The following is a 14,963-nucleotide window of genomic DNA, read 5'->3' as shown; positions in this document are numbered from 1 at the left end:
ACATATAAACAGATAAACTTACTTTATTTTCTTTTATTTTCCAGGAAGGTTCTCCAGGAGCGGGGGGGGGGGGGCAAGGGGGGAGGGGAGCAGAGGAGGGGGGGAGAGGAGCTGAGTGGAGGAGAGGGGGAGGACGGAGCGGAGGAGGGGGGAGTGGAGCGGAGCATAGCGCAGGAAGCAGAGATGAAAGGGACAGAGGTAGCGGAGTGGAGGAGAGGAGAGGGGGGAGCGGAGAGGAGGAGGGGGAGAGCGGAGATGAACGGGACAGTGGGAGCGGAGCGGAGTGGAGGAGAGGGGGAGCAGAGCAGAGGAGGGGCAGAGCGGAGATGAAAGGGACAGAGGGAGCGGAGCAGACAGGTACTCAGGAAGATGTGGCGGCCAGCGGGTAAAAGGATGTGCCGGCTAGCGGGAAAGAGGATGTGCCAGCCAGCATGCAGGGGGGTGTGTCAGCCTAGGAGGGCGGTCAGGTGGACGGCAGGACAGGCCGGTTGGCGGCATCAAGGTCCGGTTGGCGGCAGCACGGGTGGGGCTTCCAGCGGCAGCATAGGCAGACTGACGGGTGGCAGCATGGACGTCCGTGCGCACAATGCCGCCCCCTCGTCCAGCAGGTGGCGCGCCGCCTGAGGCGAGATTCTCAACTCGCCTCATGGCAGGTGCGCCCCTGGTCAGAGGGCACCAGATTCAGGATTTGTGTCTCACATTCTTCATGAATCTGGCACCCCTGTTTTTTTTTTTTTTGGTGCACCTATAACATGCTGCATGCGTACACAATTCTGTCGGACTTTGCATGATAAATGTGGTCCAACTGAGCACTGGAACACCCATTTCAGTGCAGAATTTTGTGTGCCACAAATGTGTCTCTGGCACTTCTTAAATACATGTGCAAGCACAGCCTTTAGTAAATGTGGGCCACTGAGTCTGCAGTCATGATGCGCTTGTGTTTTTAATGCATCAGCAAAAAGCATCATGTGTTAAGTACATAGAAACGTGTGTGTGGCATTATTACTAATAATCCATTTAGTGGAGATACTATCAGGTAATTTATTCAGGTGCATCTAGTATATATTCTAATACATTTGGAGGGCCACACAGTGGATTTTTTAATTGTGGGAGACAGTGTGGCCAGTTGTGTTGTGAGGGGTGTATATTAGTAGTAGCACTTTTAGCCAGGTAACATTATATTGTAAGTGACTGTGGTATTTATATGGGTACAGTGTGAGAGATATGCTCCCAAAGCTGAAGGCACCTGCCGAATCTGGTCTCAGATGAACCATGGCCAGGAGAAAAAATGATAAAGTCCCTGATAGAGCAGATTATCACCTGCAAGGTACTAGATGGCACTAATGTCGATGTCATTGATTGATACTAGTGTGTGAGACAATATCAGAATGTGTATGGCGCTGCATGAGGATTAAAAGAAATTAATTTTTTTTTTATTTTAAAGTGAAAGTTTAAATCACCCTCTTTTCCCTAGAACACATATAAAAATAAATAAACAGTTAATATCATAAACATGATAGGTATCGCCAAGTCCCAAAATGCCAGTTCTATTAAAATATTAAAAAGATTATTCCCGGCCATGAACACCGTAACGGAAAATAGCACCCAAATGTTAGAATCGACACTTTTTCAACATTTTTCTATTCATGAATATTTGAATAAAAAAATTATCAGTCAAATTGATATGAATTAAAACACCAGCACGTAACGCAAAAATGACACCTTACATAGATCTGTACACCAAGGTGTGAAAAAGTTATTGGCCTTAGAATGTGGCAAAACCGCAAATATTTTTTTTGACCAAAAGATTTATATATTTTTTTAAAATCTACTAAAACCTAATTAATTGCATTTAAATTTGGGATTGTATGGACCCAAAGAATAAAGAGTAAGTGTCATTTGGAGCTAAGAATGAAACCTGTAAAAACAGAGCCCACAAGAATACGCTACAAATGTGTTTTTTTGTCAATTTCACCGTACTTGAAAATTTTTTCCAGCTTTCTAGTACGTTACATGGAATACTAAATTGGGCCACATAAAAGTACAATTTGTCCCGCAGATAAGCCCTCATACATCTCTGTAAATATAAAAATAAAAAACTTATCGCTTTTGACATGAGGTGTCTAAAAAACAGAAATGCAAAAAGGCTGAATCTGACATAATCCGGTTGTAAATGCTTTTTAAATATTTTTCTGTTAATTCATTTGGCAGAATATAGCAGAGGATATAGATAGCCAGTGGTGGTGGGAGGGGCATCCATTTAAATTTTGCCACTGGCAGCAAATAGGATAGAAGCAGCCCTGGCTATGTTTGCTCACTGATCACTCAGCCCGCCTTCCGCCCACCTGCCAAGTAATCAGTGAGTTGGGCCGCTAGTTAGTACTATCTGCCACTGTGCTAGGCCAACAAATACAAAAAGTAGCCTAGGCTTGGCTTGGACTAAATACTATGTAAGTAGAAAGATTGAAATAAATGTCAGGCTACATTCACACTGCCGTTGCGGCCCGTACCGTACCGTACTGATGCTGAAGAAAAATAAAAAAGATTATTTTGTAGGTCTTTCCTGGAAGCTACTGTTTGAGGATTTAATATCCTTTCATATTTTCACCAAGCCATTGATGACAAGGGTCACAGGCTGAGTGGCACTCCCCTTGTGCACATTATAACAGTCTATTGATGATATGACTTCTGAAAAACGTGGCATAGATTCAACAAGGTGCTGGAAGCATTCCTCAGAGATTTTGGTCCATATTGACATGATGGCATCACATAGTTGCCGCAGATATGTCGGCTGCACATCCATGATGCGAATCTCCCGTTCCACCACATCCCAAAGATGCTCTATTGGATTGAGATCTGGTGACTGTGGAGGCCATTTGAGTACAGTGAACTCATTGTCATGTTCAAGAAACCAGTCTGAAATGATTCCAGCTTTATAACATGGCGCATTATCCTGCTGAAAGTAGCCATCAGATGTTGGGTACATTGTGGTCATAAAGGGATGGACATGGTCAGCAACAATACTCAGGTAGGCTGTGGCATTGCAACGATGCTCAATTGGTACCAAGGGGCCCAAAGAGTGCCAAGAAAATATTCCCCACACCATGACACCACCACCACCAGCCTGAACCGTTGATACAAGGCAGGATGGATCCATGCTTTCATGTTGTTGACGCCAAATTCTGACCCTACCATCCGAATGTCGCAGCAGAAATCGAGACTCATCAGACCAGGCAACGTTTTTCCAATCTTCTACTGTCCAATTTCAATGAGCTTGTGCAAATTGTAGCCTCAGTTTCCTGTTCTTAGCTGAAAGGAGTGGCACCCGGTGTGGTTTTCTGCTGCTGTAGCCCATCTGCCTCAAAGTTCGATGTACTGTGCGTTCAGAGATGCTCTTCTGCCTACCTTGGTTGTAACGGGTGGTGATTTGAGTCACTGTTGCCTTTCTATCAGCTCGAACCAGTCTGCCCATTCTCCTCTGACCTCTGGCATCAACAAGGCATTTCCGCCCACAGAACTGCCGCTCACTGGATGTTTTTTCTTTTTCGGACCATTCTCTGTAAACCCTAGAGATGGTTGTGCGTGAAAATCCCAGTAGATCAGCAGTTTCTGAAATACTCAGACCAGCCCTTCTGGCACCAACAACCATGCCACGTTCAAAGGCACTCAAATCACCTTTCTTCCCCATACTGATGCTCGTTTTGAACTGCAGGAGATTGTCTTGACCATGTCTACATGCCTAAATGAGATTGGCTGATTAGAAATTAAGTGTTAACGAGCAGTTGGACAGGTGTACCTAATAAAGTGGCCGGTGAGTGTATATAGTATATTACAAGAACTAAGCTTCCTATAGAGATAAATTATCAGAACCAAGATTCCTACAAGATACTGGACCAGAACCGGGCAGAGTTCCTCATACTACACTAAATTTATCACAGTGTCTAGTGCTGGATCTGACACAGTGGGAGGGATTTACTTATTGTGGCGCAAGCACGACTGTCGGCATCGGAGATCAGTCTCTGCAAAGCACAGCCCGATGTATTTAAATGGGGCAAGGCTGTTAGTAATTAATGGGTAGACGGAACTGATCAGTCGGGCACCATAAAAATGCAGACATCAATGAGATGTGCGCCAAAATCTTACATGGACTGCGCCTTAATTTTGCAATCTGACCATTTTTTTCCTGGTCTATCATTTGCCAAAAATTGCGCCTAAAAATGCTGACAAAATACACATAAATGTGGAGGATAATGTTGAAACGTTAGGTCACGCCCACTTGCGCCAAAAAAAGACGGGGGAGTTGGGATAGTCAAAAACATCTGTTCTTTCTGGTGCAAACTCATTATCAATGATCCGCAACAGTTCTGCACCAAAAAAAAAATTAAAATCCTGCCATTTTTTTGGCACAGATGCGATAATACATGTGCCCCAGTATATGACTGTCTCCATGTGGGTCACCCTCATTACAGAAGATAACATAAACTTACTGCACAGGGTAGATGCATCAGAATTGTGAGTTCATGTGTTATGGCAGAACTTACTCTAAAGCTTGTGACCCACACAAGTGTTTGATTGGAGAAGTTCTTTTTCATTTTCTTCTTCCATGTGGTCAGAGTTTTCCCAAAATGTGAACAAATTCACTCCGGCACCGGCGTGGCTAAAATTTCATTCAATCTTTATTTTCTTCCGATTAAAATATGGAACATGACGACCCAATGGCAACACCAGTTATTACATATTGCGGGATTAGGCCTACGCGTTTCAGGTGCTACACGCACCCTTAATCATGGCACAAATGATTAAGTGCCATGATTAAGGGTGCGTGTAGCACCTGAAACGCGTAGGCCTAATCCCGCAATATGTAATAACTGGTGTTGCCATTGGGTCGTCATGTTCCATATTTTAATCGGAAGAAAATAAAGATTGAATGAAATTTTAGCCAAGCCACGCCGATGCCGGAGTGAATTTGTTCACATTTTGCAATACAACGTCAAGGTCCAGACGCACTCCACGAGTACGACTTTGGGCTAAGGTGAGCTGCTATTTAACCTATTTTTTTCTCTCTAGAGTTTTCCCAACCTCAACATGCCTTTGCTGATTAAGCAACAGAAAAATTTTAGGTTCCTCGTGTTCTTCGTTACTCAATTTTTTCACAAACTTAATACTCTACTCATGCTCCCCTAGAGACCACCACAGTAGCCAATATAGTAACACTATCCCTACAGTAGCCAAAATAGTATAGGGCTGCAATAGCCCATAAATACAGTGCCCCCACAGCATCTCATAGTCACAGTGCCCCCCTTTAGCCCATAGTTACAAACAGTACCTCCCATATTTGCCCATAGTCACAGTGCTTGCCAATCGCAGCCCATATGGGGTGGATCTGGATTCCAAATTTGGACAGACCCTAGTTGCATGTCCTGTCAACATGTAATGTCATTGCATTGCATGCAATAGTGAATGGCAGCACGTCTTAAAAAGGTGTATACTGTGACTCCAGGGCATGGGCCCCCTGTTCTGGCTGGACAGTATTCCCTTTACATAGACAGCATGAAAACACCTGAAACCTGGGACAGTTAGGAGACAAGTAATAAGATGCAGAACAATCAATGTGAAGATAAAACAATAATATCACTAAATATTCAGCCCTTTGTGAGTATGCTAGTTTTATTGTCCACCAATTTAAATCTGGTCCATTGATGTCATGACCTTACTGGTTCTGAGGGGCAGATAAATTAAGAGATATAGAATTACATAAACACTTGTAACACATCCATCCCTGTTCTGAGTCTGTCAAATGTGATCATAAGTTTGTACTCCCAGACCTTCATCTCTCATTGGGAATTTAAATAGCATTTTAATACTGCTTCAGAAAAGTGGAACTAAGTCCCGGCAGGGTCTATATGTATTTTTCAGAAATTGCCATAGGCCAGTGGTGGCGAACCTATGGCACGGGTGCCAGAGGCGGCACTCAGAGCTCTTTCTGTGGGCACCTGGGCCATTGCCCCAGCACACCAGACATGACTCGATGAATCTTCCTCCAGTTCTAAGCAACTTAAAAGATGCTGCTTTCAGTCATATTTTGATACTTAGTTTGCTACTTGGGACTGTAGGAAGAGGGAGAATGAATAGATAGGGCCGAATTATCTTTGGGGGACCTCCTGCTAGCCCCACAATTCTCTGTGTACAGAAGGACACTGGAAATAAGCTAAAATGATGCAAATTGTCCATCTTTCTACTGTGTTGCTGTCCTCAGGAGGCCAATATGATTGTTGAAGAACAGGAAGCAGTAAGTTACTGCTTTAATTTTTGGTTGGCACCTTGCTATAAATAATGGGAGTTTTAGGCGTCTTTTTGGGCACTCAGCCGCTAAAAGGTTCGCCATCACTGCCATAGGCAAACAAAAAGCCCATATCTGGGCTTGTCTAATAAGACAACTTTTATTAATGTGTCAATTTATTAAAAGATAAAATGAGATAATTGATTCAGAATCAGTGTGCAATAAAGATATTTTAAAACACAAGTGTTCAGATTGTTTTTTCATGTTATTGTATAACAGTAAGTGCTGTTTTATCTTGTTTATCTGCAGCCAAATAGTAGTAGATATCTATATATGAACCAGGATTAGCTGCTAGCGCTTCTATTTTAGAAGTATATACTTCAGCTTTAAACACATGGTGTAGTTGTCAACTACCAGTTCATATATTGCCATAATGTATAGTGGCTAGCTACTGTTCATATATTGAATCTGAGAGTTTCTTGCCACTCTCTATAATGCTATTTACTCTAACGCCCAATTCTTTGAATCTTATTGAACATACCCTATTTGTGGCTGATCCTATTTGATAGGGAATCCATAAAGAGACCTTAGTAGTCTAAAAAGCTAGTAGCTAGCCAGCAAAAGGACTCTAAACTTATATCTTGAATCTTTTAAGTTAGGATCTGTAGGAATAAAACAGGAAAGATATTATGTAAATTCAATGCAAAAATGCCATAAAGAGGAATGGATATGCAATATATTGCATCAGAAGCCTAACTGTTGACTGTTATGTAATGTCAAGCAAGTTTAGGTGAATTGAAATGGTATGTTGAGGCTAAAATAACCAGCAGAGGGGGTTCATTTCATGTAGAATAGACACATTCAACTGAGTATTCAGGAGGAAAAGTGAAAATACAGAGATGAGTGATGTCTATTAAAATGATCAACTTACTGTATGTTTGGCCCACTATTCCATTTTTAGGATTGCTGCTAGAATGCTTAGCTTCTGAAATATAGCTATTAATAGAATTGTTAAATATATCACTTGCAATGCTTGCAGGGAAATTATGATTCTTCAAATGACCAAACACCTGGTCACTAGAGATGAGCGAGCACTAAAATGCTCGGGTGCTCGTTATTCGGTACGAACTTTTCCCGATGCTCGAGTGCTCGTACCGAATAACGCGCCCCATTAAAGTCGATGGGAGACCCGAGCATTTTTTCACTGACAGAAAACATTAACCCCTTCCCGTACTAGTACGGCGCGCGCCGGGTCCCGATGCATGGAGAGGGCTCGCGGGCCGAACGCGGGTGTTTTCTCCGCGATCGCCGCCGGCAATGCTGCCGGCGGCTTCAAAGAGATGGCGCCGCATGGGCGCCGCCATCTTGTTGTGGATCGCTTCTCCCCGATGACGTCACGGGGAGCGGCGACCCGTCGCCATGGTAACCTCGGGTGTTCCGAACACCCGAGGCTACTTCGTTTTAACCCATGCATTACAATGTGCTAATTGCACATTGTAATGCATGGGGAGTAAAATCCACATATACTGCCATACTGTAGTATGGCAGTATATGATAGGATCGCTCAGACTCCCTAGGGTTAGAGTACCCTAGGGAGTCTGAAAAATAGTAAAAGTAAAAATAAAAAAAGTTAAAAAAAAAATTATAATAAAAAAACCTAAAAATTCAAATCACCCCCCTTTCCCTAGAACTGATATAAAAATAAATAAACAGTAAAAATCCTAAACACATTAGGTATCGCCGCGTCCGAAAATGCCCGATCTATCAAAATATGATAATGTTTTTTCACTGTTTAACCCCGTAACGGAAAATAGCGTCCAAAGACGAAAATGGCATTTTTTTGCCATTTTGAAAAATATAAAAAAATTAATAAAAAGTGATCAAAAGGTCGCACAGTCCCAAAAATTATAGTAATGAAAACGGCATCAAAATTTGCAAAAAATGACACTATCCACAGCTCCGTACACCAAAGTATGAAAAAGTTATTGTCCCCAGAAGATGGCAAAATAAAAAAATATATATTTTGTACAGGAGGTTTTAATTTTTTTAAATGTATGAAAACATTATAAAACCTATACAAATTTGGTATCCACGTGATCGTACCGACCCAAAGAATAAAGTAGACATGTCACTTGGGACGCAGAGTGAAAGCTGTAAAATCCAAGCCCACAAGAAAACGTCACAAATTTGGTTTTTCACCATTTTCACTGCATTTGGAATTTTTTTCCCGCTTCCCAGTACACGCCATAGAATATTAAATACCGTCACTATGAAGTGCAATTTGTTACGCAGAAAATAAGCCATAACACAGCTCTTTATGTGGAAAAATAAAGTTATAGATTTTTGAAGTTGGTGAGTGAAAAATGGAAGTGAAAAAACTAAAAAAGGCCAAGTCGTTAAGGGGTTAAAAGAACAGTGTTACAGAACACATTACACATGTATTCTATTCTTCACTTTGCAGATGTGCGCGCGTGTCTTTCGACAAGTTCGGAGACACGCTCGCACATCTGCAAAGTGAAGAATAGAATAAAAACTGTGAAAACAGTGAACACAGGAGCATTTAAGTGCAGAACACATTGAAAGAACACTATTCTTCACATTCCAGATGTTCGTGCACATCTCCGAACTTAGCGGGAGACACGCGCGAACACCTGCAAAGTGAAGAATAGTGTTTTTTCAATGTGTTTTTACAAGCAAAACATCTGTAAACGTGTAATGTGTTGAAGAACAGTGTAAACACTGTTCTTCACTGTCTTATTAATTTAATGCTCGAACTCGAGCCGGCGAGATACTCGTCCGAGTAACGAGCTGGTCCGAGTATGCCAACACTCGACCGAGCAGTATACTCGGATGAGTATACTCGCTCATCTCTACTGGTCACAAATATAAACAGAGTTAAAGAAAGGTCAGACAACTTTCTGGAAACTACCTAGGTAATTATTTTATTATTTCTATGCTACAGCAGCCAATACGTTAAGACACATGGATGGCAGTCATATTCCATTGTAAGGTTTCAAACAACTCAGTTAGGCAAACTATGACATATATGTAAACTTTTATTTGTTACTAAATACTGTTTAATCTGAATTTTTGTCGTTTGGTATTATGGATATTTTGACAAAAAATAGTCTATACTTCTGTATTCATAGGATGATAAGAATTGTGTTATTTTTTTTCAGGCTGTTCTAATTCCAAAATGTACTAAAGCTAACACCACAGAATTAATAAACGTAACCTACAATGACCTGCAATAATTTTATCACATCATGTGCTTTTGCTTGGTAAATAATTAATATAAAATGTATTTCAGTTCTACTGATTTTCACCACCATCACATAATCAAAAATTTAACATTAAAGGTATTAAATTACATTTAAATCATAATAATAAAATTGTGTGTCTTTATAGTAGCAGCTTGGGTTTCACTATGGTACAGATTATTTGAAGCTAACATGGAATGATCCCATTAATAAGCAGTTACAACCATGTAATATGACTTTAAATAGTATGGATAAGTTGAGAAATGGATTGAATAAGAGATCCAGTTTGGCTCTACAAAATTTTTCCACCACAAAAGGTACATTCAGAGGAACGTAATATTCGGCTGCATCATTTGCGTCTGGCTATCGTTCCTCACTGACGCCTACAGCGCCTGATCACTGTGCTCCTCTCTCCTGGGTGCAGCCGCATGCTTGTTTGCAATCTGAATTGGTTTGAATGAGGATAATTGGGGTTGTCAAAATGTAAATGGTAAAGTGAGAAGCTTTAAAATTTGTGCATCAAAGATTCATCAGATATTTCTGCACTTGATTCTAGTTTGTCCATCATAACACCATTTGCTTCTGATACAGATTTAGTTCGATTTTCTCCTTTTCCCTGCGTTTCTATAGCTTCTTCCATAGTGTTCATAAGAGGCTTTCCAAGTGTTTCTGGCAGCATAAGAGTTAAAATTCCAGAAACTAAGGCCATAATCCCAACCAGTAGCTGAAAAGATACAAATGTGATGTGTTACAATAGTTTTTTATAGCTAAAAAAAAACCACAGCAAAAATAAAAAAATAACATAATATTGGTAAACTCATTGGCAAATGATACATATGTTAAAGCGTAACTTTAATAGCCTCTCTGCACTGTGCACAAATTGCCAAGTACAAGCTGGGGAAGGGGATACAACATGAGGTGAAGAGAGAGACACAGATAAAGTTCTGTGGAATCACAGACTGGAACAGAGGGACTAGTAGGGAACAGGGGCGATCTCGTAAGAGATGTGTAAGAGAAATCTGTATCCACAGCAATGGAACACATTCAGCTCTGTTACACAGAGAGCACTGTCACATGATCTCCACCTCCTTTTTCCTCTGTAAACAGGAGCAGCAACCCCTCCCCTTTTTCACTACATATCTTGCTTACAAGTGTAGGAGTAACCAGACATGGCAGGGGACCCAGCTAATATAGAGGCTAAACTGAGGAGAATAGCATTGAAACTGTTGGATATAGGAAACAAAGATAATAATAAAGTTGTTCTACATCCCCAAAAAAATATTGATTTGGAATTGTGCTTTAATTAAGCTATAGCGGTCTATGGTCCAGTACACTACCTGTGGCATGAATATCCATACGTCTGTCAGGTAAACACAGAATGGAGCAACCACACTTCCAATCCGACACATCATGCTCCCACTACCTACAGCCAGTGATCTAGAATTACAGGGGAAAAACTCTGAATGACACAAGTTATTAATAACACCCAAAAAGTTGTAGTATTAAAGTTACCAACAGCTCCTCTTACCGTATGATTGTTGGATACAGTTCAGCTGTATACAGGTAAACTAATCCAAATGCAATACCAATGGAAAACTTTCCAGCCATGCTCATAACAATAGTTATTGTATTGTGGCCCTGTAATACAAACAAATAATTTTGCCTCAAAGATTCAGGCTAAAGGTGTAGTGTTGTATACAGGCATTCCACAGGTTACTTACAACAGTGTTCCCAAACAGTGTTTGCCCAGGGACTGGCTGTGAGCATACATTCTTTTCAGGGACCAGAAGGCATGGGGAATGGGGTCTGGTTTCATTCTCTCATAGCCAAAAATGTATGTATGCATGCACCCCCATAACTCCCTGTGTGGCCAGCTTATATGGTCCCATTTTCTGAAAAAGCGCACCACCCAGTTATATTGTACCCTTTTCCATTAAAGTAGGCATCATCTGCTTCCATGCCCCCTCTCCTGAAGCATGCCCCCTTTCCAATGTCCCCTATCCTGTAGCATGCCCCCTTCCAATGTCCCGAAATTCTTACGCTGGGTCTCACAGCGTGAATACCATTAATCTATTCACTGGTCAGGCCATTCATTTTTATCCCTTTTTTTATTTTAAAATTTTTTATGTATGTATTGTATTTATGCTCTTATAACCGGTGTTAAATATTTAAAACTTAATAAGCATCTTCTTGTAGCCTTAAAGAACTTAAGTTTCCGAAGAGATAACTGTACTGATATTAATAGTAAGGAATTGTATAGCTAATTGGGTTATTTGTATTTTGGGTTTCCAAAATGTTGTATAATCAGACTATTTGCCTTCTTATTACCTGATAGTGGCAGTTCGTGACAATGTGTGTGCAGTATTAGGTAATGTTCACAATGCTACATTGAGTTGACATAGTCTTAAAGTACAACTGTAAAGTTGTAAACTTTTGCCTAACTCTGCACTAAAGAAAAAAATAAGCAATTCTCTAATTTACTCTAAAGTTGGTTATCTGCATGTGTTGAGCAGATGGCAGAGGTTTAACCTTATCTCCCCCAGGCTACTCTACTTTTGTTATGCTTTCTGGTAACCATGGGAAACTGTACAGGATGGCTGGAGGAGAGTGGCAGTAGTGGCAGTAGTATAAGAGTGCAAGAAAACAGGACCTGGATTGATGTCACAAGCATGGACTCAGCATGTTTGTAATTGGATGACCTGAGGCATGTGATGTCATGATTCATGGAAATGCCCTCAGTGCTCTGGCCTCAGTGCCCTTTGCTGATGTCACAACTGGGAAGTGCCGCTCACTTCACGATTGGTTGAATATGATTTTATAAGAAGGGCTGATGGATATAGTAGGCTGTATGTAAGGCTAGGAAGAAGCCAGGAGCATGATACAAGTATTGTTGGAATAGTTGTCAAAGGCTGTGCTAAAATTATTTTTTGTCAGTAACTTTACAGGTAAGCTTTAAGGCCTCATACACACAAATGTGTGCACTTAGGGGGCCACAAGCAACAGACTGCGTGCCATTGTTTCCACCTGACAGTTGATATCCATGGGAAGTGGCTACCCATTACACAAAGATAGACAGGTATAGGACCTCCTCTATATGTTGCAGTGTGAGCAGCCGGCACAACGCTGGCAAGATGATGCATGGTGCATGCACTGCAATGTAATCATGCTTTATAGAAGTCAATAGGGCCATGAGTTAGCCACTGTTTGTGTAGCTAACTTACGACCACAGCACACATTTGTGTGAGTATCAAGAGTTTTAGCAGCAGCTGAGGTGTGTATGGTGAGTGTGATGAACATACAGGTATAATAGAGATTCACCGGCCACATATTGTCCTGTTCATCAAGCCACCCATATCTCTCACCTCCCGCAGTCTCAGCTTAATTGGCCTAGGTTGTCTACGATCACACAGCATGTGTCCGTGCTTCAAAAGACCTCTGCAGTCAGATCGTCGCCATGCATCCCCCCCACAAGTCTCGAACAAAGAACCATAAAAACTCTCAAAACCACCAGGTTGAATAGGGACAGTTATGGTCCATCTCACCAAAAGAACAAATACATGGTACACGGAACAAATAACAGTGCTGCAAATTCTGGGACTCTAGGACATTCGGGTTCCAATGATACCAGAACCATGAGACTACGACTTCATCTTGAGAAGGTATTGCTTCTCCAGGGCTCTGGTTGTAGTACCAGATAGGAGGGACCCATGACTCCTCCTGGAGGTGGTCAGAGGTGTTACTCCACCTGATATAAGCAGGCACCTCTCGAAGACTGCATTGTCTTTTGTCTGGAAACCATTTTAACATAAAGAGCAGAGAAGGATCTTAAGGTGTGGACTATCAGGTTCCACTAGCCATACACAAAGGTAACTAACTTGCTGAACTGTTGTTACTTGTAGTGCTACCTTGTATTTTGTACTCTCTGTAACTGTATATATCCCAACTTTATATATTGTTTTGTCTAATGTGCCATTAAGGCAATTAAATATAAAATCTAATCTGTATTGCTCTTTTATCTCGATCCACTAATCCCCAAGTCCGTGTCTCGGTTATATATATTCTACTGGGTTGGTTCCTCACCCTATATAATCCCGTTACGGACCGGGCTTATATGAAAGTAGCACTGGTGGTAGCTCCTTGATGGACGATCGCTGACCCCTGGAATGTCATCGGAGGGCGGCGATCGGTTGCTATGGCAGCCTAGAGTCTCATTGAGACTCGTAGGCTTGCCATGTGCAATGATTTATAATAGCCACCAGAGGGCAGGCTATTAAAAATCATTGTAAAATTGCTATATACTGCAATACAGTAGTATATAGTATTAGCAATCAGACCCTGCAGGGTTAAATTACCCTGGAGGATCTTAAAGAATGGTAAAAAAAAAAAAATTGAAAAAAATATGAAAAAATAGTAAAAAAAGTAAAAGTTTAAATCACCCCCCTTTCCCCTAGAACTGATATAAATATAAATAAACAGTAAAAATCAAACACTTTAGGTTTAATCGCGTCCCAAAATGTCCGATCAAAATATATTAGCAAATTGGCGCCCAAAGTTGCAAATGTCACTTTTTTGCCATTTTAAAAGATATAAAAAAATTCTATAAAAAATTATCAAAAGCCCATACAGTCCTCAAAATGATAGCATTAAAAACATCATCAAAAGTCGCAAAAAATGACACCACCCACAGCTCCAAGCACTGCAGTTTGAAAAAGTTATCAGTGCCAGAACATGGCAAAATGAAGAATTTTTTTTTTGTACAGAAGGTTTTAATTTTTTTAAATGTATGAAAACATTAAAAAACCTGTACTAATTTGGTATACTTGTCACTGTACCGAACCAAAGAATAAAATAGACATGTGATTTGGGGCGCTCAGTGAAAGCTGTAAAATCCAAGCCCACAAGAAAACGGCGCAAATGCGTTTTTTCATCATTTTCACTGCATTCTGAATTTTTTTCTCGCTTCCCAGTACACGGCATGGAATAATAAATACCATCACTATGAAGTGCAATTTGTTACGCAGAAAACAAGCCCAAACAGAGCTCTTTACATGGAGAAATAAAAAAGTTTAAGATTTTTGAAGGTGGGGAGTGAAAAATTAAAATGCAAAAAAGAAAAAGGGCCACGTCTCTAAGGGGTTAAATCCAACTTGGCACAAAAATCACATTAGTATCTGTGAGAGACATATTATTCTACAGACGCCATTTTATTCAACTGGATGCCATCTTGTCTTAGGGGCGGTAGGGTCATCTTGTCCATTCCGAAGCCATATTGTAAAAATGTCAGCCATGTCATGATTCAAACATTATTTTGTGTGAACTGTTTAGAAATTACTTTGTCCTCGCCATTGTTTACCTTGTCTTTCTGTAACTTCTCTGTTTGAAGGCCAATTAGTATAAACATTCTATTCCCCTCTGGTCTAGTA

The 14,963-nt window shown here is 40.9% G+C and overlaps 1 protein-coding gene across 1 annotated transcript in view; it reads right to left on the bottom strand.

The window, feature by feature from the left end:
* Positions 1 to 9,195: 9,195 nt before the first annotated feature.
* The window catches only part of SLC22A16 (solute carrier family 22 member 16), a 32,303-nt gene continuing 26,535 nt past the window's right edge, over positions 9,196 to 14,963 (bottom strand). Inside the window, exons 6-8 of the mRNA XM_072141787.1 lie at positions 11,069 to 11,178; positions 10,878 to 10,977; positions 9,196 to 10,264 (exon numbers count right to left, since the gene is read on the bottom strand). Of these exons, the coding sequence (XP_071997888.1) occupies positions 10,046 to 10,264; positions 10,878 to 10,977; positions 11,069 to 11,178 (429 nt within the window). The 3' untranslated portion in view covers positions 9,196 to 10,045. The remainder of the gene's footprint in view (positions 10,265 to 10,877; positions 10,978 to 11,068; positions 11,179 to 14,963) is intronic.

This window comes from Engystomops pustulosus, chromosome 3 (assembly GCF_040894005.1).
Source record: "Engystomops pustulosus chromosome 3, aEngPut4.maternal, whole genome shotgun sequence".
NCBI lineage: Eukaryota > Metazoa > Chordata > Amphibia > Anura > Leptodactylidae > Engystomops > Engystomops pustulosus.
The sequence above is the reverse complement of the archived record's forward strand: the minus strand, read 5'-3'. Positions and strand labels throughout refer to the sequence as shown.